The sequence below is a fragment of the Nipponia nippon genome, unplaced genomic scaffold, assembly GCF_047370975.1.
Source record: "Nipponia nippon isolate SJK-2023a ecotype South Korea unplaced genomic scaffold, ASM4737097v1 scaffold_5, whole genome shotgun sequence".
Taxonomy (NCBI): Eukaryota; Metazoa; Chordata; class Aves; order Pelecaniformes; family Threskiornithidae; genus Nipponia; species Nipponia nippon.
Window position 1 is genome coordinate 78,333,852 of NW_028262369.1, and position 22,755 is coordinate 78,356,606.

Sequence of the window (22,755 nt, forward strand, 5' to 3'; positions counted from 1 at the left end):
AGTACATGGAATTCTAAAGATGATAAAGGGGGGCAAAAATTTGTATCACACTACCAAGTCTCATTTTCAAAATTATACCGGCAATGAAGATGCTAATCTCACCAAGTCTCTCTAATTCTACTTTTACCTACAGCTAGTTCTATTTTATGATCTATGGCACTGAGTTTTAAAATAAACCTCATTATGTAATGACTTTAAAGCCATGGACATCTCTTAAATTACTTCTGACCTTTAATTTTTAATTTATGTATAAATTTGGGAAAAAAATTAATTTCGAGTAACATTAAGACAAAAAAAAAAAATTAACTCCCTCTGGTCACATTTAGTTGAACACCTCTTGCCGGCAGGGGTATCAACATCAATATCATTTAACAGTCATGTAACAATTAGGTCAAATACCGGTTCTGACAAAATTAGGAAATATTCTTATACATACAGAATACCACGATTGACTGGCAACATCACAAATAAATGAACTCGTTTTCACATGCAGGACCAACTGAATTCTTTGTCTAATTTATTAATTTCATATGAATTGGAGAAGTAAAGCTACATTAAATGCCAGGGGTTTAGATAAGCTGCTTCCGTTTACGTCAAGCGCTGCAGCATATGAAGCACTTAAAAACTGCTCTGTCATTTGTTAAGAGCCTAAGCAACTTCTTCATTATGACACTGAAACTGAATTTATAAAATGTGTTTAGAAATGTGTTTTATGGAAATTGCCCATCCTGTTAATCCCCAATGCATATGTGAAAGCTTTATAAATCTGGCTTTACAGAAAATTGTGGCACAGTGGCACTGAACAAAATGAAAGCAAGTACAATTTCAGATGGGACCAAAGTAATATAAAATGATTCAAATGTATTATAGCTGTATGCTGCATCCATTCAAAAAAGGGAGGGGAGGCGGAAATAAACTGCACAGTGCAATATAAACACGTACCAAAGTGAAAAATGAAAAAGGCATTGCTCGACTGTCTCTGTGGAACTGACCTCTCTCCCAGTCCAAGGTAACGGGGCTGCACCTCTCTGTGCCAATACCAGAGCTGCCTATCAGCTGACAGCCAAGCAACTCTGCCTCTGTGTTCTGCACCCTCCTCCTGATAAAGGTTATACGGGAATCACTTCTTTGGGAACGGATACAGAGGAACAGAAAATTCTGTTCTACTTTGAAACGAGCAGCATTTGCTTATGGCCTTTCCTTACATATATGCTCCCCCTTCCCCTCTTCTCTCAGCTAGACACAAAATTTTTGTTTGATGCTAACTCCAACTGATTATAAAGCTAGAAAGTCAATAAATAAAGTGGAAGTTTTGAGCCTCACACCTCTTCCATCTGTCAGATACAGAAAACCTGAGACACAGGGATAGAGAGGTACACCTAAACAAAGGCTTAATCAACTAGAGGAAATTTATTTTCTCTTCATTATTTGCAGGGTGAGAAATACAGCCCACAAATCCCAGCCTGCAGAAAGGCCAGAGTAATACGCAGCTTCTGATGTTCATGATAAGAAAGTAGAGTTCTACTGTTTATTCTGGCTACACTCTAGGATATAATCACAATTTCATATTTGCTCTTGATTGTGTCACGGCAGATTTTACAGCAGGTCAGTTTCTCTCATTATACAACACAGGATTTCACTGACAGTACTAACATTAGGCAACTCCCACTCTCTCTTTCACCACTGTGCCCGCAGCGCTCCCTTGTCACCCGTTCCCAAACTTATTCAAATTAACCTTTTTAATAACATGGATTAGTTCCTTGACTTTGTTCATGATGCAGCCTGTTCAAGTTACATCAGCTGAAGAAGACGGTGAGCTACAGTACAAGGGAAGGAAGAAACAGCCAAGAGCAAGTACTCCTGAAGCTGGCGTTACTGTTGAAACCTCCCTATCGTAACATATGTCCTGAGACATTGGTGCTTCGGGCAGGATTTGTGTGTTTGCTGAGCAGATCATGTAAGTTCTGTTGCAGCATGCGTATGTATCTACCATCTCTTGCACAAGCCTTAATTACACCCCATTGTCCCATCATCCTACTCTCTGCCTGCCTTGGGCTATCTTCATAAACACTGTTTTATTTTTCCCATTTCACAACAGTTTCTGTGATGGAGATGTGGCTTGAGGTTCCCACGCACAGTTGCTCATTCCCATCCCTGTGCTGCAGTTTGTTGCCCCAGTATGACACTATAAACAATCACCAAAGCAACCTAGCTTAGAACAAACATCAGCAAAACACTTTAGTAAAAATAACCCAGTATATCTCAGCATTTCAGTTTGTCACGCAGTCCCCCCCTGCAAGTGCTTCTACTGCAAAGATCCTTAATGCCTTACTGAATCATTCTTTGCCGACATATTTTGTCTGTCAAAACAGACTCAAAAATTTCAGCCTTTGTAGAGATGTAGATTTTTAAAAAATGTATATCCTTTTATTTCAGGTTTGCCATTCCTGAAACTCTGGCTATTTGGACTAGTCCATTAAATTCACATCTGGGTTTAGTAATTATTGCCTCCAGCTGCTCCTTCTCTGCCCCCTGCCAGAAGCTATTATTCCCCACTTCCAGCACAATAATTGTTTATTTGATCACCCTTGAAACCAGATCTGCCCCTAGTAGAACAATTTGCTTGAGCACAGCCTGTGGGACCAAGCGTATATTAAATCTGACAACATGAACTGCATAGGAGAAAGAATCCACTATACCATTCGCAGTTCATCAGACTTCACTTTATCTTTCTTCCTCTCTCTTCCTTCAAACAGTTCACATCACCCTTTTTGATAGGCTACCTTCTCGCTCAAAATTTCCTTATTTCCACTTTACCTTGGTGTGACTGCATGAGCTCCTTCCTATCTTTCCTCTCAGCTGCCATTTTCAACTACGGAGCGATCTAGGTACGGTTGCAGAAGATGACACCGGGCAAAACCAGGGGCTTTGGGAAGTGCGGTAGAGCAATTCTGTGAGAGTCTTTACAGATTTCTTTCGTCAGTTCCCCCAGACACATGAAACTGAGGCATGATTTATAAATAACGATAGCTGGGTTGTGGAAAACCAAGCTAAAAATTGTGATCTCTATACCTGGGTAGTTTTAATTGTAAATATTGATGTATTTAAATAAAGTAGCTACAATTAAATAAGGGTGAAAAGATAATGCAATGGCACTTGTATCCCATTGATTATTTCCTTTTTAGTTTTGAAAATTATCTTTTTAAATAAATAAAGATGCAACTAACTTCTCTGTAAAATTGCTTTCAACTGAAATGATAATTTAAAGTAAAAATTAAATAGAAAAAATATAGCATGTTGGTTTGAAGTTATTTTGCGCCTGTGACTTTCCTGATGTTAAATTGTTTGGCATATATAGTCAGATAATACAGATCTTTTCCTCTCATGGACACTTTTTTTTCTACAGGCCTTTACTTAAAGTCTCGTGTACCAGTCAGGCTGATGATTCAGATTACGTGGTTAGCTTCAGAATGGCAGTCTGCTATCCACACCTTAAATCTGCAGTGGTATTTCTCCACCACCCTCTTAATCTTCTTCAGTTTACAGCAGTGTATCACCTTCTAATTGCTCTGAGCACTCTCTCCTGTACCTGAAAAAATTAGCTCTTCTGGATTTCTCACAAGGCTGTGTGACTCTAAGAAGTGTGCAATTAGATCATACACACCAATCATATGAATGCCATCTTCAAGTGAAACCACTACTTCAAATTTCTAAAATATAATTACGGATATCCATCTTATGCTTTAATTTATACATTAAAAACACATCCCCAAGTTGCCTCCTTCGCAGCTTTCTGGGGCCTGCAGACTAAGGTAGGAAAAACATTCCAAGGAGCGAGCAAAAAAAATTCCAGCTTGATTGCATCTGTGTATCTCAACCGTAAACAATTTGATGGCAAAATGGATGATCTCTCAGTTATAGCTTCCTAAACGATTTAGGACTTCGTGCCAAACCAACATCAGCAAGTCTACCAAGAAATCTTGAAAACCAGTGCAGAAAACCAGAGAACTGCTCAAATGCATTCCCAACACGCAACAGCTCCTGCAAAGCAAGCCGTGATGGTCTGCAGTACCATTCATTTCAAAGTGATTCAAAATATTGCCTCATGAAATCTAACTTGCAGCACTCTAACCTCGATGTGACCAATGCGTGGTGAATTCCACCAAGTCTGTGAGGGCAAAAAAAAGTTGCACACGCAGAAAAACCATCCCCTCTGTTAATAGCTGCTTTCAAAGCCAGCAAGCTCTTCAGATACCAAAATGAGAAGTGCATGATCAGTCCCACAGCCATTCTGACTGTCAACAGCCTATCAACCTGATCTTAATTTTGCCTGGTGTAACTCAGTCAACCATACACCAAATTTATTAATTTTGTTTCACTGCTCAATCTAGGTCAGGGCAGAATCACATAAGACCATACTCCTGAAGCGGCTGGAATGCATGCTGAATAACATAGGTTTTCAGGTTATAAAATTCTTGATGCTTTTTTTCTGCTAATGGTTTATAAACTAATCTGTTAATCTAGTCCAATTACTGCGATAACCTAATGTTGATTGCAAAAAAAGACCTGGGTCCAAGAGGTGAAACAGTAAAAATCTCAAACTTGAAGCAAGCACAAACGTTTTAATAATTTTTCCTGATTTGCAGATTAGGATTGTGGCATCACTAACCTAGATGAATGTTTGAAATCCCATCATGCTTTCCACCTCAGGCTCCTAGAAACACACTGACAAATACAGAGCTAGGTAGGCACTAAGAAGACAGTCTTTTCAACATTTTTGCAAGCTACAAAGTGGAGACCTTAGCTATGAAGAAGATGCTGAAGTTGCCAAGAAAAAAAAAATTACTGTTTTCCTCTTACGAGGAAAAAATAACCATCTGGTTTTAGGCAAGGAACATTTTTTCTCACCGTCGAGGTAGAATCTGAAAAGTGAAGGGCCTTAAGTCAAGTAGGGAGAGGAGCCCTTGTGGAACACAGATACATGGCTCCATTTATTATACTGTTAATCCCTGCACAGCTGTATATGTAAGGTTAACGTTTTAAAAGCAAACTCAGGTAAATAACTTGTTTAAAATAACAAGCGTAATGAAAATTTTTAGCTTCAAATAGAATTATTTCTCACATCTATTAGGCCTACTTATGTTACTTCTGCAACAGCTATTAGTCATTGCCCAACTTTCAATAAACTATTTATGAACTTAATCTCGATGTACATTTTTTGTAGCGTCTGTACCAAGAACAGCAGTGCACCTATCCACTTATCCAACACTATTAAATTTGCATGTGCTTAAGCTTGCCAAGTGGTGTATTTAAGCTCCAACTGAGAACTGGAATGTATCAGATTTTATGTAAAAGAACTTTGAAAATTTATTTTTACAAATATATACATACAATTTTTAGATGTGAAGTTCATCAGCCTACCTCACGGAGAATTTAAATTAAGACAGCAAGTTACCTAAAGTCCCTCTGTAAGGATGTTTCTTTCACAAGGTAAAACTGATATTTGGTAAATGAAAATACTTGCTCTGAATGTTTATCCTGCATCAGCTGGGTTAGTTTTCTCCAGGGATTGTATGCAGAGTCTATACTGTAGAGGCGCATGTGCATGGCCAACACATGGAACAGCTGATCTGAAAGGCGAAAAAGATAGATTGCTGATTATTATGTACAATAATATGAAGTATTTTACATTAAGTTGCCACCATTTATTTTACAAGATTCTGAAAAGTCTGTCATCTCATTCCAAAGAAGCTGGCACCCTAACAAGCATCTTTTTATTCTTTTTTTTTTAAATTTATTTTTTTAAAAAAGGTTTTGAAGAGAAGTTAGATTTCAATAGAAGGCAGTGAACATATGCACAGATACAAAAAAAGAATTTTTTTTTCCCCTCTCCTGAAATTCTGGAACAGAGAAAGGCTGTTTACCAGATCTCAGTGGCTTTAGTGCTCATAGAACACCAGCTCCACATACTTAATTATAGGTCTTTCTAAAAATCCTGTTTCATATGCTGTTCTGTTGCTAAGGTTCCATGCTCCCTTCGCTTCCCTCTCCAGTTTACGCCAGAAGCTGTGATTTCCTAAACATCTCTTCTAAATAGAGACTGATATACTTTTAACATGCAGCTTTTATTCCTCTCTCTCACAGTTAAGTTCTGTGCATAACATATTTGGAATTAACCTAAAGTTGCTAGAAGTTCTGGCCTATAGCAGGATCACTTTGCTTCTTCATCCTTAAAAGGTTATTATTGCTTCTGCCTTCATCACGTTATTTTGCAGGTAACTTTGGAAGAGACAAAACCCCAAACTTCTGACCACACCACAAGAACACTAAAGTAGCGACGGCCTTTATAACCCCATAGATTTGTCTATACAACCTGCAGGCAAAGTTTGCTGATATTCATCAATACAAAACCTTCTGTACATCCCCTGTGTCAAAAATACCATTTGCAAAACACTTCTAGAACCTTCTGAACAAAGGATGCTTGGTTTATTATTCATGCACATTACTGCAGTATCACATATTAAAACACACAGTTTTAATTTCTCTATGAATCATATGATCAACACAAACAAAGATAACATCTAATCCTTTCTCCCCTTAAGCGAGCCAAGAAGGCAGGCACCATCTATGCTGACAGCATTTTCAGGGAGGTATGTCGTCCAATAGGAATCTCAGACTTCACTTCTTTTTCTGTGTTTACGATACAGTTACAGTTTGGGAAAAGTGCATCTTTTTTATCTTCATAGGTTTATATTAAAATCATATTTTAAAATACTATTTCCCATGATTTTGCTCACTTTTTTTCCTCCTGTCACACTATATCTTGCTATCTGCTGCCATGTTTGCTTCTCCTGTTCAATTTTCTGGGAGCCTGCTTCCTTCCTCCCTTTCATTTTAACTTTTTGCCTTAGTATCTTGCCATCTTCTTCCCCCTCTCCCTTTTATTCTTTCAATTGATCCCTTTGCCTCCGACTCTCTTAATCTCTCTCCCTTCTCTCTACAACCCACTTGCTCAACCTATACGCTCACTCACAGGTCCTCTTTTTTAAGTAGAAATAGCAGCTATTAATTTATTTTCCATAAATAGACAATTACTCAGAGGTACGCAATGGCCAAAAAAGTCGCATGATGAAGTCAGCTGACTGCCAGAGCCTGAGGGCTGTAATTAGCTCCTGGGGTTTGTAAAATAATTGGAGATGTAGATGGGACTGGAATTGATTGCTGTCACCTGCTTTCTGAATAAAAACAGTCAAGGAGGACAAAATAAGTCATCTTTTCTCCTGGCAAGAGATTCTAGCAAAACATTGCTTTGCTGACAAACTTCAAAACCCTGAAAATATACTGATATTTCATCAAAATAATAATACAGTATAGTTTTATTTGTTCCTTCCCTCTTGCCTCTCTGCTACTAAAAGGAATGTCATTTTTCCCTCAGCTGCTCCTTGCCTCAAACAGAAATGGGCAACTATGCAAAAAAAAAAAAAAAAAAAAAGCTTAGCATAATTAATTAATCCTTTGTTCCTCTAATAGCTATTTTCCTAAGCTTTTATTGATACAAAATTAAGCAGGGAAGCACCAAATTCTAGCACTGGAGAATTTATTTGTAATCTCCAAGTGTGTAGCATTTATGGAATCAAGATACATTCTAACATTGACTGAATCTGAACCAAAAAATCCAGTTTAGCGGTCTTGTAAGACAACGTTTTTTGTTTGCGATTAAGGCAGCTGTTGCTCCTTTGCAAGAAAACGTGTTTAGCACGTAAATGTAAAGCTAGGAAGTAGGTAATAAGATACAGTTACAGTGACCTTTTATGAAATATTTTTTATGAATTGACTTAAAAATATTAAGATACTCTCTAAGTCAATGCAGCACAGCCATGCTTGTTTCTAGACCTGAGGTAACCAAGGAATAACATTGCCCCCTAATGGGAACGCTGCAAGAAAAACGGCCTGGTGGCTGCCACCTTCCAAGTTCGGAAAATTGACTTCTGATTCGTCTGTTGCTTCCGTATTCGCATTTCTGAGACGACTTCTAACCATGAGCAAAAACTAAGGACTAGCCAGAGGAAGATACATAGGTTTAGTTCTTCACAAACATGTTTCTGTTTTACACCACAGGGACTCCAAGTGCTTTACCTCAAATTTACTATGATTATGGAGTATTGGAGAAAGCCAAGGAAAACACCAGAGCACCAAAATCTCAAACTGGCAACTTCTTTGTGCACAAAGTGCTTGGTGTTTCACCACATTCTTATGCTTGAAGGACTGGCAGAAATCTGTCTTGGGCCAAATGAATACTAGAGGTTTTTTCCTGTGTATTTGTATGAATACATCATTCCGAAACGTAAACATAAAAATACACAATATCCTCCCATTTTCTTAGACCCTACTTAGAAGCTTTAAAATACACTTTTTTTTTTTTTTTTTAAACAAGTAGCAGCAAAACATTAACACATCAACAGCCCACAACCAACCACCTTGCCTAGTCTTGTGAAGAATGGAAAGGAATGCCATAACCCACCAGGCATCCCAAACCCCTCCACTGCTCGCAGTGTCTCTCCTATGGCCACTTCTCTCCAGGACAGCCCACCTTTGTAAGAGGGAAAGACAGGACTGGCGTGTAGCTCAGAGCCTCCAAAATAACATTCTTAACAAAATTTGGTAGAAGAATATTAGTTTTAGAAAGCAGAGCAGCAACAAAATTAAATAATGATAACTATGAAGTCACAACAAAATGAGAATCACAGTTTTATTGATAACAAATCATGAGAAGTAACCAGTGAAAATAATTTGAATATGGTCCTCCTCTCCTAGTAACTTCAATAATATTTGAGACAGGCTGCATCCAGTTGAACTGAATAAATATAAAAATCACAAAATTTGAATGCGCAATATAACTTTTTGCTGCAAGTCATCAGGGGCTTGGCAGGATTCCAAGATTGAAACGTTTAAGTGGGCAAGATTATTACTGGCTTTAAAACATGTTCATATGACTCAAATATTATCTACATTGAAGCAGCACTGTCTCAATTCTCCCAACTTATTTAGATGGCCTTTGTTTTCACAGAATACACGTAAAGCTTATATAAAACACTTAATAGAATCATCTAGATTAGCAGTGAGACATTAGCTTTAACTTTGACTCACATTAGCCTTCCTAATTCCATTTGTAAAAATTACAAAAATAAAGCTATTGTTCCATATACTGCTGCTCTTGGTACATTCTTTTCAACTCTTCCTATGCCAGCTCTGCTTCTCAGGGTTGTCCTGTTGTGAGAGAGGTGCAATAAACTCAATTGGAATCGGTGCTTTCAAAAGAGCAGCTCAAAGGATAAGACGCTGTCTTTGCACTGGGACTGAGGCTATTGGAGGAAGTGTTCTAATGCTGCTCCTCTCATAAACAAGAAAGATATTGAGTATTTGGCTACACATCCATACTGCCTGCACTAGCACCTGCAGTTGCATTCTTTACTATTTTTAGTATTAAAGCACGCTGATGTTACAGATGTTAACAAAGCTCTTAAAAATATTCAGCTATGCCAAAGTGCATAAAGCAGGAGTCTATAAAAGTGATTTCACAGTTCTTTTCGTGTCTACCATGGTACGCACAGCACAAAAGATGACTAAATTCAGAGAGATGATCAGATAGGGATTTGACAGATGAGCGGCAGAACCTATAAAAATGCTGTGCTGAACTGACACAGATGAGTGATTCAGGACGCTCCATGCAGGTCTAAGTTTTGGTCTCACTAGTAATCTTGGTTTGGTCTTTGCCAAAGTGATCCCGCATTTCTACATGAGTTTTGCAGCCTTTTTTGCTTCTTTCTTTTTTCCCCAGTCTCTTGACTGCAAAGTAAATTCTCAAATTACCAAAGTTGAAATCAGAGGATTTTTTCTGTTATTAATTCCACTTCTCCAATGTATAGCAATGTGCTGTAATAATGATGACAAAGAAAATTAAGGAATTAGCTGACTTTGTTTTGCTTGCAAAATGATGATGTGTTTATTTCCCAGTCTCTCATATTTGTGTTTTAGAAGGATGTAAATAACACATACTGCTGTCATGAAAATCTCTACTTTGCTATTTTGATCCAGTCTTCTCTTTTTTCATTCTGTAAGTTAGTATTCATATTTACAATGTCAAAAGATCACAAAACACAGTGACACAGCAGTTCACCACAAGCGGAATCGAAAACATCCTTGTCTCAACTGCTGTGTGAAGATCTTACCAGACTAGAGACGTTACGCCCTTCTTCTCCCAAATTTGCTGGGACTATGACAAAAACCACTTGATACAACCAGATGGGACTTGATTGTTAATAAGAAGATTGAGGAATTTTTTTTCTCCTTGTAGAGATTTATATAGTCCACTTAGCAACAGCAGCTGCAAAGACCTGCTGACAGCATCTTCCCATTCATCACTGATCCAGTAGACTGGAATCAGTGAAGAAAAAAAATGTGAAGGTCAGGAAAAGCCTATTAAGGCATTAAGACACGAATAGTCTTTACAAAATCTTAGGCCTTAATTGCTGATGAAGCATCGAATTACCCTTGACACCAAACTTGCCAGTGTACGAGATCAACGTTAGCAGTAGAATTCTAACAGTATCTATCTTTGCCTCTCCCACACTAGGTATGAATGGCATACCAAGCTTTTTAGGAAATAGTTAGCATTATCTGTTGCTGAGAAAAACTGCTTTTTCAAAGCCAGCATGAATGGTTGGGCACCAAAGATCTGCAGACTGCCAGCTCCTAACTAAAAAACAAAACAAAAAAACCACAAAACCAAACCAAACAGCCCAAACCATCCCAGAAACGAACTGTACCGAGGCAAAAAGCATTCTTGAAAACTACTTATTCTTTTTATTTTCAGTGGCTGCAGAGAGCTGGGTAGGAATCTTTGCAACCATACTCACACTAATAGATTACAGGAAGGATACAGTGGCAACTGAGCAATTCATAGAAGAATTAGGTTTTTCTTCCTACAGGAATGAACCATATTTAGTGGTTCCAAGTATCACTGGCCATATTGATAAAATGGAGACAATTATTCCTATCAATGTGCTTGAAAAATTTAATATAGAAGGAGCACGAAGAGCTTAGAAAATGCTTTATGTCAAGATGACTTTCTGTGCTCACAAAACCACCAAAAGCTCTGATTAAATTGATACTAACATCATTATCAAGAAAGATGACACCACTGAGCCATCTACAAATGCAAAACACAGGCTTCAATGAACGAGGGGAGGGAAAAAAACAAAACAAAACCAAACCACCAAAACAAAACCAAAAAAACCCAGTGGAACAATACCATTTCCCAATCGTTAGAACCATCACAGAAGTTACAAAGGTGCTGGACATTTTATTTAAGGAAAGCTTACACAAGTCTTAAACACTTTTTTGCTGTCCACTTGTAAATTAATGTCCTTTCCAATTAATGCAGTTGATGCTGAAATGCCAGACTGCTATCTGTGGGAAGCGTAAGGATAAGGAGCTCCTATACAGGGAAACTGAAGCCAGAGGACAAGGTGATAGAATATTTAATCGTTCCCAAAAAAACCCTAATCCTATCCTTATTACAAAGGGAAAAAGGAAAAAAGAAAAGCAACCAGCCAGACAGAAAGAAAGGACTATTTAAAAGTTAAAAGGAAGAAAGGACTAGATTATAAATTCATTTATAGGTAACTCTTAAATTTTGTGGAATTGTTCACCCACTATTGCAAGATTACCAGAGTAACAATGACAAACACCTATACACAAGTTAAAGAGACGCAAAAGTTGTACAGAGAAGTCCTAATTATTCAGCCTTATATTGTGTTCTGAAGCTGTTCTATAAATACAAACCAATGAAAACAGAATCAAAACATCAGATCTCTGCAACTTTATAGAACAGAGAAATAAGACCTGTACAATTGTTATATATCATAATTATCCCCTAAACCCAAGAGTATTTTCAAGGCCATAGACTCTAAAACTGTAATGTGATCCCTAAAATAGGACTTGATTTTTTTTTTTATTTGCATATTTTGGTTGCATACTGTTCAGTAACACACACTCATGCAAACTCACATGCAAATCTTTAAACCTTAAAAAGGCAATTTTACAGCCAAATTTTCTTCATCATTCTTCTCGCACAGACTCAATCACTGACACTAACAGCTCCATTAATCCTTCTTAATTTTACTTCCCAAAAGCAGCTGCCCTCATGGTGCAATCTACTGAAACAGCTCTTGACCTATTTGTTCCCACCATCTTCCCTGACGCTTGCTGCTGTAACAGCTCGCCTGGGACAACATATTCTGTTTTCTGCTATATCTAGTCCCCAAACTTTACAGCTGTTACACAACTAATACAGAGTGGTAGGCTTAATCACAAGAGAGACACCTCGTTATCTCACACGTAAGAAAAACAGAACCAGGTTATATTTTAGATTACTTCTGCTGCACCTGACATGAATGACTTTTAAAAAACAAAAGCAGTTTCAATACCATACAAGCAAGACTAACAAAACAGCATTCACCTTCTAGACAGGGTATGGATTTTTGAAATCATTCTTGCCTCACTGCATAAGACAATGAAGAAGCGGAAGGCACATTTTAAGTGAAACTTTAAAAACAGGATTACCTCTTAGAAAAAGAAATAAGTATGGAAAGCTAATAAAATCTATTATAGAACATGTATCTAAAGAACTGCAATTTTTTATCTCTAAAGGCACCAATATGGAAGGGGCAATGAAGGAAACTGATATAATTATATAACGGTTTAGTGAAAATAACCCCTGCTATATATGGAAAAGTAATTCTGCTCCCACTAGTCGTATTTAGCCTAATGTCCAATACTAAATATAATAATACTAAATAGAAGTACTGTATAGGTCTGTTCTAGAAGAACCCCATTACCTTACATTAAAAATGAGTCTATTTTAATGCGAGATTAAATATGACTAGTTTGCTACATAACAATTTTACAAAATAAGTACCAATACAGAACATAAACAGCATGTGAACATTTTAACAATGAATAGATGACAATTACGTCTCCATGCTGTTTAAAGCAACAACACGTTCAGATACACAGCGCTTTTTACCTGAAAGCTTTAATTAAAGGCCTTCTTCAATTTTTCTGAAGTGCAAGATAGATACCAAAAACACAAACATGACTGATTTAGATCTAAATAAGAAAATTCACCATTCTACCCAAAAGTGTGGGAAAAAAGCAGGTGCATTGTGTTTAAACGCTGTCCCTACCCCTTCATCAGAAATATGCACTAGAATCCTTAAAGTAAGGCAACTGCTGAAGGAAAAGCACTATTTCCATGTACAACACACTCAATAAGCAAAACTACACAGCAGTTTAAGAAAGGAACAGAAAAATATTATAGTGAACAAACAAAACGCAATGTATTATAAGTAGAAACAAACAAACAAAAAAATATCAAGCAATGTTATCACGTTTAAAAAAAAACATCAACACGTTTTTCAATTATAGGAAATACTCTACCAACTTCAGATTAAGTCCTTGTGTGCAAGTACATGAAAACAGCTGAATCACATCATGGGGAAAAGAATTTCTTCTCTCTAAATATATACACAATTCTAAAGACAAGGATTTAAAACAAAGTTTTCCTTACTGGGCTATTTTAATTTTTATATAGACAACTACTGCACAGTTCAACAGCGGATTTGCTGCTACCAAGAAGTGATGTATTTCATAAACATTTTAAATTTTGTAAACTAACATGTATTTTTAAAATAGTTGTAAACTAACACATATTTCTAAAGGCAACAGTTGATGTAATCTTACTTAAAACTTCTCGTTAAGATGACTATTTCCAGACTTCTCAAGTGTGAGAAGTATCTTCAACTTTCTATAAGTTTAGTTTGTTCCAGTAACCTATTTTGATGAACAGACAACAGTGGTTCATTTTCCGAGGCATATAGAGTTAATGACAAAACAGTAAAAGGAATGGAAAAATAGGTAACCGATACATGAATTTAAACAGGACTTAAGTTTGTCTTGACTTGTTGAAGTAACAATCCAGCATAAGACAAATCTCCAGTGGAGACACATTCTCCATGTATCATTCCAATTTTGTAATTCTGCAAAAAGAAATTTCTCCAATAATTACAGTATTCTCCATGCATTTCAAGACTCGAGGAATATGTATTAAAAATCCCGACTGATCTTTTCAGTGGCTGTCAGAAAAAGGTATGCTTTCTTTTAAAATCAGTATGTGAGAGCCCGTCTTTATGCAAGACAAGGCTGAAGGGATGGTGTGGTCAGTATAAGGAAAAAATTAAATAATGTATTATACAAACCACTTAGTGTCAGCTACCAGGGCTCAGCTTGGTGGAATTTTTTTTTTCCTTTCTTTCTTTTTTTCTTAAAAAAAACCCCAAACAAACAAAACCAACTTTGAGGTAGTTCCTTCCTTGGTGTCAACTGATATAGTTTAAATAGAAACAATGGAGCTATACCGATGTACACCAAGAAAGCTGCCCAGCACTCCGGCGGGTCAATCATTCTCTGCAAAGTCATGATCTTCCAGCACTTACTGACATTAGTTGGCGATAAAGCAACATGAGAAAAATCATTATCTTTTATATATATGGTTTTTTAATATATATATATTTATATATATATATAAAGCTTTTAAATAGGGACATGCAACACAAATTTAATAATGATATGACATCAACCATTTCACAGTGTTTTAAGATGTAACGAATGTATTTCATTCCACTTTTATCTTAAAAAAAAAAAAAAAAAAAAAAAAATCACATAAAGAGGCCGAAATCTCCTGACTTTGAAAACCTGTCAATAAGATAAAAATGACCTTACAGATTACAGGCCACCTCCTTGCACACATTCTTCTAAACTTTAAAATGCCAAGATCTTGTAAGGCTACTAAAACCATGTGAAAACAAGGGTACACTCTCATTATGTGTAAAGTCATTATAAATTTTTTCACTTTAACTATTTCAATATTTTAAGCTGAAATCTCCACCCTAAGCTGCTCATCATGGTCTTCCAGATAACATGCCTGTGAAATAGGTAATGCATCCAGTAAGTTGCTAAAATACAGAGAGAAAGTGTCCATCTTACTAGGTGAGCATACAATTAAAAATATATCGTAATCCGAGTGGAAATTATCTATAGAGTCTTGATTTTATTAAATGCTTCAAATTTGCCAACAGTGATCTAGCAATGTTATGTTAACACGTGCACTTGTCAGGTGTTTTGCTCTGCTGGGAAAGGGAGGTAATGATGGTGGGGGGACTAGGGTTTAAAAGTCCTTTTCACAAATCACAACACATGAAGGAAATCAATTGAACTACATTTCCTGGCAGTAACAGAAGGCTTTTATCCTAGAGAGGATGTGGACAGCATACCATGTGAAGGGATTTCTTTGGTGGCTCATCACCTCAAATGACGAGGAAAGCATCGCCCACAAATCATGTACCGAAAGGCAGAGGTGGGCGCAAGCTTTCTGACATTTTTACTACTGAATCTGCTGCTACTGCTGCATAAGCTTGATTTAAACACGCATTAGTAGTAGTAGTAATATTCTGGCAGGCTTTCCAATTTTTCTTGACAAAAGAAAATGTCCATTCCTAACAGTCTATATTCCAGTAAAAGATAACAAGATTTTATGTTAAGAAAAAAAGCACTTCTGTCCACCTGAAGTGCTTTATTTGCCGAACATTAAAGGTTTCAAAACAATGAAGATTTGAGAGTTTCTACCAAAGAAAATTTGCAAAACTGTCCTGTCAGAGAAAGAACTAGGGAAATTAAAGACATGGGACATGGTAGCTGCAGACTTCTAAGTATGAGACCTAACCCCAAGCTACATTAGCACTCTGAGAAACAAATTTCTTTACTATTACTAGCAGCAGCCAGGGTGAAAAAAGCTTTCCTGCTTTACCCTTAAAATACTTCTAGTTTTACTCATAAAAATGTGAAATTATTAAAAAAATATTACGTGGATACTGTGACAATTGATTTCTAAATAGATTATACTCACAACACATGAACAGCTGTAATGAATAATTTGTGCAAATTCGATTTCAGATTTCCGAAATTGCAACAAAACCCAAAGACTCATTATGGCAGGAAAAAAAGGTTTCTTAAAAGAAAAAAGTTGACATAATTTAGAAAACGTTAGAAAGAACTAAGACATCTTTATTCAATATTCTAGTAATTTATATTGCACTTCATAACATAAAACTTACTTAAACATGATCTTTTCCCAGCTGTGCTTGCACCTCCTGAACATAAATTGCCTCCTCGATGGACCAGCTCAAGTTCCAAGTTTGTTCTGCAAGAAAAACGGAACACTGTTCAATCGAACAGCATTATTCAAGCTTCTACAGACACGAAAGAGTCATCACTAACTCCCAGTGCATACTAAATAAAAGAATGCTGTGAACTAATCTTTAGTATGAGATAACTGCCAAAATATGACTCCAAATAAAACAAACTTTATCAAGATATTGCCATATGTGATCTTAAGTGCTTTGATTAGCAAGTACTATATTAAGAGAGCTGCTACAGTTGTCATTGAAAAACTGAAAAAAAAAAAAAAGTTAATTCTGAGGCTTTTTTCTGTATGCACACACAACTCCTTGATAATAAGGGAATTTATGTGCAAATCTGAAAAGACAATATACAGGTTGGCTAAATTTCAATCAATCAGATATGTCTAAAAAGCATTCTCTTTATTGGCAGGGCTTTTGTTCTGCTTTAAACAAACAGACAGTACAATGGGTATGCCATCAAGTAACTAAGTATGAAAACAGTCTAAATTATAATGGAAGCACTGACCTTTATAGATAAGTTAGTTAATAAAAGCCTTGGAGGTTAATTCTGAATGAAGCACTGGTATTCACTGCAGCTCATTAGCATGAAACAGGCGTTGTGTCACTAAATCTCTGCATGTCACATTGATGCTTGCTTTCTTAGTATTATTGCAATCTGATACTTAGGCACCAATTGTTTAGGCCAAAGTCGATAGCTGTGTTTAATTTTGGAACTGGATGTGTCGGTACTGCATTATCTTTTACCCACAAGACTTGGAGCAAACAATTTATGTTATGTCCTCTGAGAGTTTGTTTTAATAAGTCAACATACATTCCTTTAATTAAAATAAACGAACAGAATTCTATTATTCTGAAATGTTATTTTGCTAATTTAATCGAAACGGAAAAGCTCAGTCTAAACATATCTTGTCCTTTAACTAAAAATCAAACAATTTTAGGTTCAATATAATGTGACTGAATAGATATTAAAATCTATTCTAAAATTTCAGGCACGAGTATATCTAAGCTAAGAACACACACCCACACACACATGTATTTAAGAGGAAACTACAGGATGGCTGTTTTATTCAAAACAAATTATTTTTTAAGAATTTCAGTTCCATCAGGTTGAAAGAATAATACAATTTTGATATGCAGTGTTTCTTAAGATACTTTCAGATGTTTTTAAAATAGCAACATTTCAGAATATTACTTTCCCTAAGTTTGCAGCTTATGCCACCCATTTCTGAAGGAATGCTTTAATCCTCTCTACTCAGAAAAGGCAATTTAACATTGATAATGTGTCTGCTCAGAGCTCCATCTGGTTGCTGCTGATAAGGGCATCTGTGTGACAGGGGAATTTTCCACTCTTCAGGCGATTTGCAGTGCTCACTGAACTTCTAAAAATCTACCAGCAAGGAAGCAGGGACAGGGATTTCATACTAGTGGACAAAATAGCAACTGTAGATCAGCATGTGCTAGTTCATCAGGGGAACATAAAGGAAATCAGTATGTTTTCTTTCTACAAACCTTCTGATAACTAATTTGTAGAACAAAATTAATGGCAGCCTTCCATTAAAACCAAGATAATTAAGATTTAAATCAAAACCACTACCTGAATGTCTACGAACAGCTCTCTAGATCTAGAATCTTAAATTTCCCTTTCACCAAGAAACACGTACAATTTTACAAAACAAACCTCAGGGACAATTCTGAAAAAACTCTTCTTGATACATATGAGGTGTTATATAGTACTTTTTGCTATAATGAATGTAAGGAGAGAGATTTCTGGAAACATACGCTCCATCACACATACCATACCAACTCTCACCTCCCACACTTCTTCATTGCCCTCAGCTCCTCAAAGACAGCAGTTTATAGTTCAGCTTTCTTGGAAACGTAAATAGTAGCCTTTTCCTCTAGGACATCTCTTTCAAAACATATCTAAACTTTGGCATAAAAGTGCACAGTAGATAAAGCATCTTCTGTGAAACTGAACACTTCTCCTTTATAAAATATTTTACATCAGGTACAGCCCTAAATAATTTTTGAAAGATACTAGTGTATCTCCTCCTTAATTCAAGTTCCCTTCTATCTTGAGGATCTGAGTACCATCTGCCCTCCACTGAAGAAAAGCAGAGCTCTCAGTGCCTGTTCTCTCATCAACAAAGAAAAACTTGGGGCATCTGATGGAAGAGTGGAACAGAGTGGTCTCTGAAAGCACCCTGTACTATCTCAGCCCCCTCAACATGAAGGAAAGAGAAGGAGAAAGAAAATCTGTATGAGTGACTGTTTCCTCTATCTAGAAATCTTTGCGTCATTCATTGGAGCAACAAATTTTGTAGAACACTGGCTTTATCTTCCTCACTCACAGAAAAATACTCAGAAGACGGATTTTGCTCAGCTGTACAGACTCCCGATTAAGAAACAGCCCTACTTCATCCCTTCTTGTGGGCTTTCACTAAAGGAACATATTGGGGGTGGGGTGGGGAGGGCGATTGCGTATTTCTCAGAATTCGTATCGGGACAAGAGTAGGGGGAAGCAAAAAGGCAATGCCCTTTCCAGAAAGAGAACATATTTGGATGGGCCTCCTCTTTCTATTGGGACAGAAGAATAAAGTTAAGCACTACCATTTTTTCCACTTCACTTTACAAAGACAACATATATATGAAAAAACTCAGATACTGAGACACAGACTGGAAGGAAAGAACACAAGGTTCTTATATTAGTCTATACATAGCTGACAGCAAACCCAAAAGCTTTGTTTACACAGCTAACAAAAGCACGAGATCTATTGCTATGCAATACAGCAACAGTCTCGCAAGATACTGCCACTGACAGTCATCAGTGCTATGAACGTGGAGCTATTAAAATTAAAGCTAGGCACACGTGATTTGTGAATGACACACTATCCTAATCTCATAAATGTCAGCAAAGACAAGGAGGGATGCATACGAAAAGGGCATAAATTTAACAAGGTAAGACTGTAGGGAAAGGGAGAGGTAGCTATGGAGCTGCTCTTCCAGCTGTGCAGGCAAATCAGGATGCCAAGATCCTGAGTGCCTCTTTTGCTATGAAAGTAGACGTGGGCTAGCTCTCCCGCTAGGTGGTAGAGAATTTGCTTGTAATTTCTTTTCTCTGCTACCAGTGACATCTGTCTGGGTAAGCAAAAGGGAAGTAAGAAAAGTAAGTTCCTGTGTTCCTGAAGCAGAAAGGATAAGCTGGGGCAAGTGGCTAGATGTTGTTTAACCAGTAGTATTCCCATTCCAGCATGCGGAAATCCACTTCAAAGCTGGCCTCCAGCTATAAGTAGCATCTTTTAAGAAGAGTGCAGATGATGTCATTTTCTGATTGAAAATGGAACATGACTTACAAGAAGATTAAGAGTGTTTAATTCACCTACAAACATATGGAGTCAATAAAAATATCATTGCATTCAAATGCTTATTTAAACAGGGGCTACTTATGATCTTGACCACTTTATCTGTATGTTAGATTAAATACCAGGAAGAAATAACTAACAGCAGTGGATGGTCTGACCAAAACCAATGAAATGTTTCAGAATACATGAAACTAGAAATGCTCAAAGGTAACTGGCTGGTAAGGAACACAAGGAGTTTACTACCTCAAAAGAATTGGATGGAAATAAGGAAGAAACAGGCTGAATGACAGGAATAACTTCCAGAAAGCAAGTTACTTCAGGCTGTAATTTAAATTGTGGATAGTCCATTAACTGGATACTTAAAATTAAACAAAACGTACTAAAAATCATACAAAGCAAAGTCTTTCAGTCTGGGAGATGACCAGCTGACTTAGCTATTTATTTCCATAAATACAAACTGTAAGGTTATATAAAAATGTCTTTTTAGAAGTTTAATTTTTTTTTTAACCTGTAGTTCTTATGCAATTATCAAGTAGTAGATGCCTGTAAATCTGGACTGCTGAATTGAAAGGCAAGAGAAATGAACCATTTTGTAGCTGATCTGCCAGGCACCCTCATAGATGATCTTATGACTTATGGTAACAATATGGAAGGCCGGATCCAACACCTGAAATCCTTCAGCCATGGATAAATGCAAAATTGCTGACACCAGTCTAATCTAACAAGAAGAGGTCACAATGAATACAGGTGGCATATCAAAGTGGTCAACCGCGATTTCTTTCTCCAGCAGTGCGAGCAGCAATGAAATGCTGTTCTGGTTTGAGGTATTTTTAACTCTTGGAATGAAAACGAAAATCTCAGGCTGAGGGTGTTAATATAAAAATCAGAAAATATAGATATATTTAAAATAGGTTTAGCTAGCATCTTTAAAATTATATAACATTACACTCAGAAATATATTATAACACCATTTTTGTGCCTTAAATGGCATGTCAACATACTCTTACAAGTAATCATACTTTTATATGTGAAACATTAATTTTGAGTCCTTTTTATTTTTGGAAGGATATTAAATTGTATTGACCAAACACATCATTGCTAAAAATCTCAACATTATTTATCCTTCTATAGCATATACCACTTAAAGTAATACAGAATAACCTTTTAACGTACTGTGTATAAAATATAATTCCTCTTCTTAATCAAGGCACAGTTCAGATACTCTTAAAGAATACAGAGAATATTTCTTTTAATAGAATTATACAATAGCCTAGGTTGGAAGAGAATTCTGGAGATCAGATGGTCCAACCTTTTGTCAAACGCTGAGCCTTAGATTTGATTATCCAGAGTCCTACCGAGCCAAGTCTTGAATGTTTCCACTGCTTATATACTAAAGACACTCAGCAACCAGAGTTTATGAAACTGCGGTAAAAAATGCTACTGGATGATATCACTTGTATGCTTGCACTTTCTCTGCAGTCAGCACCTTCCCTGCAGGCCTCAGTAAGTCAGAGTTTAGCAAATTATTTGCTTAATGAGTATTTCAACTTCTTATGGGAAAACCCTGCATTACAGTAAATGGGAACAGATTAACCATTCCGAGCATCTTAACATTAATGGTGTAGATGGAAGGAGGGACTGTTTGATTTTCTTGGAGATGGTGTCTGTGACACTGACAGCTATAAACTGGAATCAAATATCACAGAGAGAACGCTGGTAGCTTTGACACTTGTTTAGAAGTCTTATTCACATGAAGAGAGATTCCTGACTGCTGATGCAGAAAAGGCTCCTTCTGTGATCCCTATTTAAGTAAACAAAACTAATGTCTGACAGAGAGATTAAAAACACCCTGTGATTTAAAAACCAGCAATATGGCAGTGATATAGAAATAATCTCATTCTGCTAAATAGTAGTAGAGAAGATCTGACAGTCTGGGAAAGGAAGGTAGAAAACGAAATTTAATATAAAATTTTGATATATGATAAGCAAAACCTTGAATAAAGAAGAAAACTAAATAAGCAGAAGACAAAGCATTCTCCGGGTTTTGTGCCACTGCTGCATATACTAAAAATGAACTGAAAGGCACATCTTTCTACCTTGCATATGCCTGCATATGAAAATCAGAAAATGTAACCTCGATGTACTAAGCACTCAAAAAGTACTTTTTGGAGAGGATGGATTTTTTTTTTGTTTAAAGAAGAAAACTATCTGGTGAGTAATACCACTAGTGAGAAACACAAAAGAAAAAAAAAAATATAAAAACGTACCCACCTGGCTACTGAATACATAAACAGAAAATCATTGTCAGGTGATCCAGGATTCTTACTATAGTCTGTATACTTCTTCTGTGTGGTACTTTTTATATCTTTCATTACAGATTCCATTTCTTTACTGAGATTGGTTTCAGACTATGAATAAGGACACAAAAGAAGATTAGTTAATTTTACTGGAAGAAATGCAATAGCTGATCACAAAGCGTAGCACTTCCATATTTATAAAAACACATTTGCAGGTTATGAAAAAATACACATTAAAAGCCAATATTCTTTCTCACAGAAGTGTTATAGTATTCTGAAAGTTATTCTGATTTGCTCTGAATATGAAAACATCGCTGTTTTGTCCATCTCCTAAGTTCAAGAATCTCACTGCTTGCATTATTTTAAAGTATATTGGCATTCACAAGTACATGAAAATAACAAAAAGTATCTCCATCAAGGCTGGAAGGCTAACAAAATTTAATGGAATTAATTCTATCATTCAGAAAGACCTCATGAAGCTTTGTAATACATAAGCACCTGCAAACTGCTCTTTCTGTAAAACAAATAATCCATACCTTAAAATGTTCTTAATAGACATTCTTTAAATAGCTTCCAGTTACAGGGATATTGCTGTTTTAACATTGTAAAGAAATGATAAATGAATTTTATACTACGTGACTCAATTCTATGTAAATTACTATGGAGAGAAGTGAAAATGTACGTCATAAAAAATTGTATTAATCACATTTTGTCATAGCCTTTTAATTGTTTGTTTTTAGTAGGTAATGCAGTAAGTGCTGTAAATCTTTTAAATTT

General features: G+C 36.4%; 1 protein-coding gene across 12 annotated transcripts in view; it reads right to left on the reverse strand.

Moving 5' to 3' along the window:
- The window catches only part of UBR3 (ubiquitin protein ligase E3 component n-recognin 3), a 118,255-nt gene that overhangs the window by 21,503 nt on the left and 73,997 nt on the right, over positions 1 to 22,755 (reverse strand). For 11 of the 12 annotated variants that reach the window (XR_015698535.1, XM_087730163.1, XM_087730164.1 and 8 more), the window contains 3 exons: positions 21,953 to 22,089; positions 16,233 to 16,318; positions 5,525 to 5,630 (listed from right to left, as the gene is read on the reverse strand). Coding sequence is in view for 10 of the 12 variants with exons in the window: in XM_087730163.1 (XP_087586289.1) it covers positions 5,525 to 5,630; positions 16,233 to 16,318; positions 21,953 to 22,089 (329 nt within the window). In the remaining 2 variants the exon portion in view is untranslated. Of the gene's footprint in view, positions 1 to 5,520; positions 5,631 to 16,232; positions 16,319 to 21,952; positions 22,090 to 22,755 lie in introns of all 12 variants that reach the window. The other variant, XR_015698536.1, reaches the window with a different exon arrangement.